Raw genomic sequence first — 2,001 nt, forward strand, 5'->3', positions numbered from 1 at the left:
GTGCATAACGGTCGACAAGAGGAAGAAGCTAACTGTAGTGGAATATGTTGCGTACTATTTCTACTCTAAAAGAAATCAATTTCTAGTATTGTTCTAAGTAAAACTATTGTGAAATTGATAGTATGTATTAAAAAGAGCACTAATATTTGTAACAGAAATTAGTATTATTACTATAAATACGTACCATGAAATATATTTTCATAATATCCTTGTTTGGTATCATAGAGATGATATTATTCTTTTTATATATAAAGTTAGTCAAACACAAGAAAGATTTTTCCGATTACGCAATACAACTAAAAAACTCACAATGCACACACACTCACCCCTATGAACGCACACATGCAAACCCTATGCTTATGAGTATCTTCGAAGATTGGTCTGGCAAATCCTCGAGATTGATAAAGTCATCGCATGCGCCTCGCTGTCAGTGGGAACGTCGCCTACCACTGAAAGCACAACGCCGCTAAATCACGAAATATTCGTTCCCACGGGGAGTGGAACTCATGATCTAAGGTGCTACTGATGCTTTAATTTTATAACCACTAGGCTACAACCCTTTCGCAAACTTAAGACAGTTTGATTAAGTAGAGCTGTAGAAGTTTTGTTCCAGGATAGAGGATGAAATTGTGAAGCCCTATGCACAGGATCACTGTTTTTTTTAAAAAAAGTTATCACTGACATAAATGGGCTTGTGGCAGCAGTTCTTGCTAATTATGTTCTAGGCTGGATTGACCCAGATGGAGTTATCGTCGTAAGTGATATAAACTACTCTAGGAAGTTCATCGGTATATTCTATTTTGATAACCATGTGAACATGCACGGTGTAGGCGTCTCAACTTAATCACTCCAATGAGAACGTAAGATTTTTTTTAGATATAGTGGCCAGATCCGATGGACAAGTTAATTTTTCCTTTCACAAACCGACATGGTTACAACATCTTCATATAAGGACATTACAAGACTGCTACTGTTGCTAGAACAGTTGGACCCTTTATTAATTTAATACTAACAAAAGTGTAACAAAGGGACAAAGAAAATAAATAACTCTACCACTTCAAACAAGGAAGGACGACGCTGGGCTCCAACTTTAGATTGGCTTATATAGAATTTACGGGTAGGCATTGCCATATCCAGTTCCGGCACCAGAACCACCGGCTCCGCCACCATTTTCACTATTTCCTGTGCCACCTCCATTGCCGTTAGCACTTGCACCCGCATCACTTCCATACCAATGCCTGTTAGCATAACTAGAGCCAGAACCGGTGCCACTACCGGATCCTTGAGCATTGGAATTCCAAGCACCTCCAGCTTGTCCTCCACCCCCACCACCACCGGCACCACCAGCATTAGAAGATTCTCCTCCAAAAGGACCAAATTCAGAAGACACTCCTTGACTATATGTACTAGATCCTGAACCTGACCCTAACCCTGAACCATATCCGGACCCACCGTCTTGGCTAGTTCCACCACCTGCACCACCCCCTCCAGCACTTGCATGGGCACCATAAGGACCACTATCACCCGATCCGGTGCCGGACCCAGACCCTGATCCCCCGCCATTCGCATATCCGCCGCCCCCTCCCCCTCCTATGCCGGTCCCATCAGCACTAGAGTATCTAGCCACCCTTACAGCATTGGCAAATCCCATGCTCATGAGGACAATGAGCCCTAGTGATATTAGCTTTGTGCCTGCCATTGTGAGCCACCACTATAGAGTGTTTGAGTTGACATGAGTTCCCAGTGAATGCTTCATGGGTATTTATAGTACGTGCTGGAGACCACGCAGTGGTTCTTTACTTTCATAGCTTGCACACGTTAATGGTAGTAGTGTTTCAATAGGAGACCAAGTGGAAGCTTTTAAAATCCACTGGAATTAATGGAGCTTCTTGACTTGAACATTAAGTATATGCAAGTTGCAAAGTAGTACTTGTTACGCTCTCTTTAGATGACCAGGCAGACCAGCTACGTCTCATCTCCATCCATAGATTGTGGATGGCG

At 42.8% G+C, this 2,001-nt stretch overlaps 1 protein-coding gene across 1 annotated transcript; it reads right to left on the bottom strand.

The window, feature by feature from the left end:
• Nucleotides 1–941: 941 nt before the first annotated feature.
• LOC136489971 (glycine-rich cell wall structural protein 2-like) lies at nucleotides 942–1,699 on the bottom strand. Its single transcript, XM_066486477.1, has one exon. The coding sequence runs from the start codon at nucleotides 1,697–1,699 to the stop codon at nucleotides 1,112–1,114; it is 588 nt and encodes a 195-aa protein (XP_066342574.1). The 3' UTR covers nucleotides 942–1,111.
• Between the last annotated feature and the right edge of the window lie 302 nt (nucleotides 1,700–2,001).

This window comes from Miscanthus floridulus, chromosome 10 (genome assembly GCF_019320115.1).
Source record: "Miscanthus floridulus cultivar M001 chromosome 10, ASM1932011v1, whole genome shotgun sequence".
Classification (NCBI taxonomy): Eukaryota; Viridiplantae; Streptophyta; class Magnoliopsida; order Poales; family Poaceae; genus Miscanthus; species Miscanthus floridulus.

What these genes read in the sequence shown, in the direction of transcription:
- LOC136489971 (XM_066486477.1), bottom strand. Translation starts at nt 1,699, where the DNA reads ATGGCAGGCACAAAGCTAATATCACTAGGGCTCATTGTCCTCATGAGC.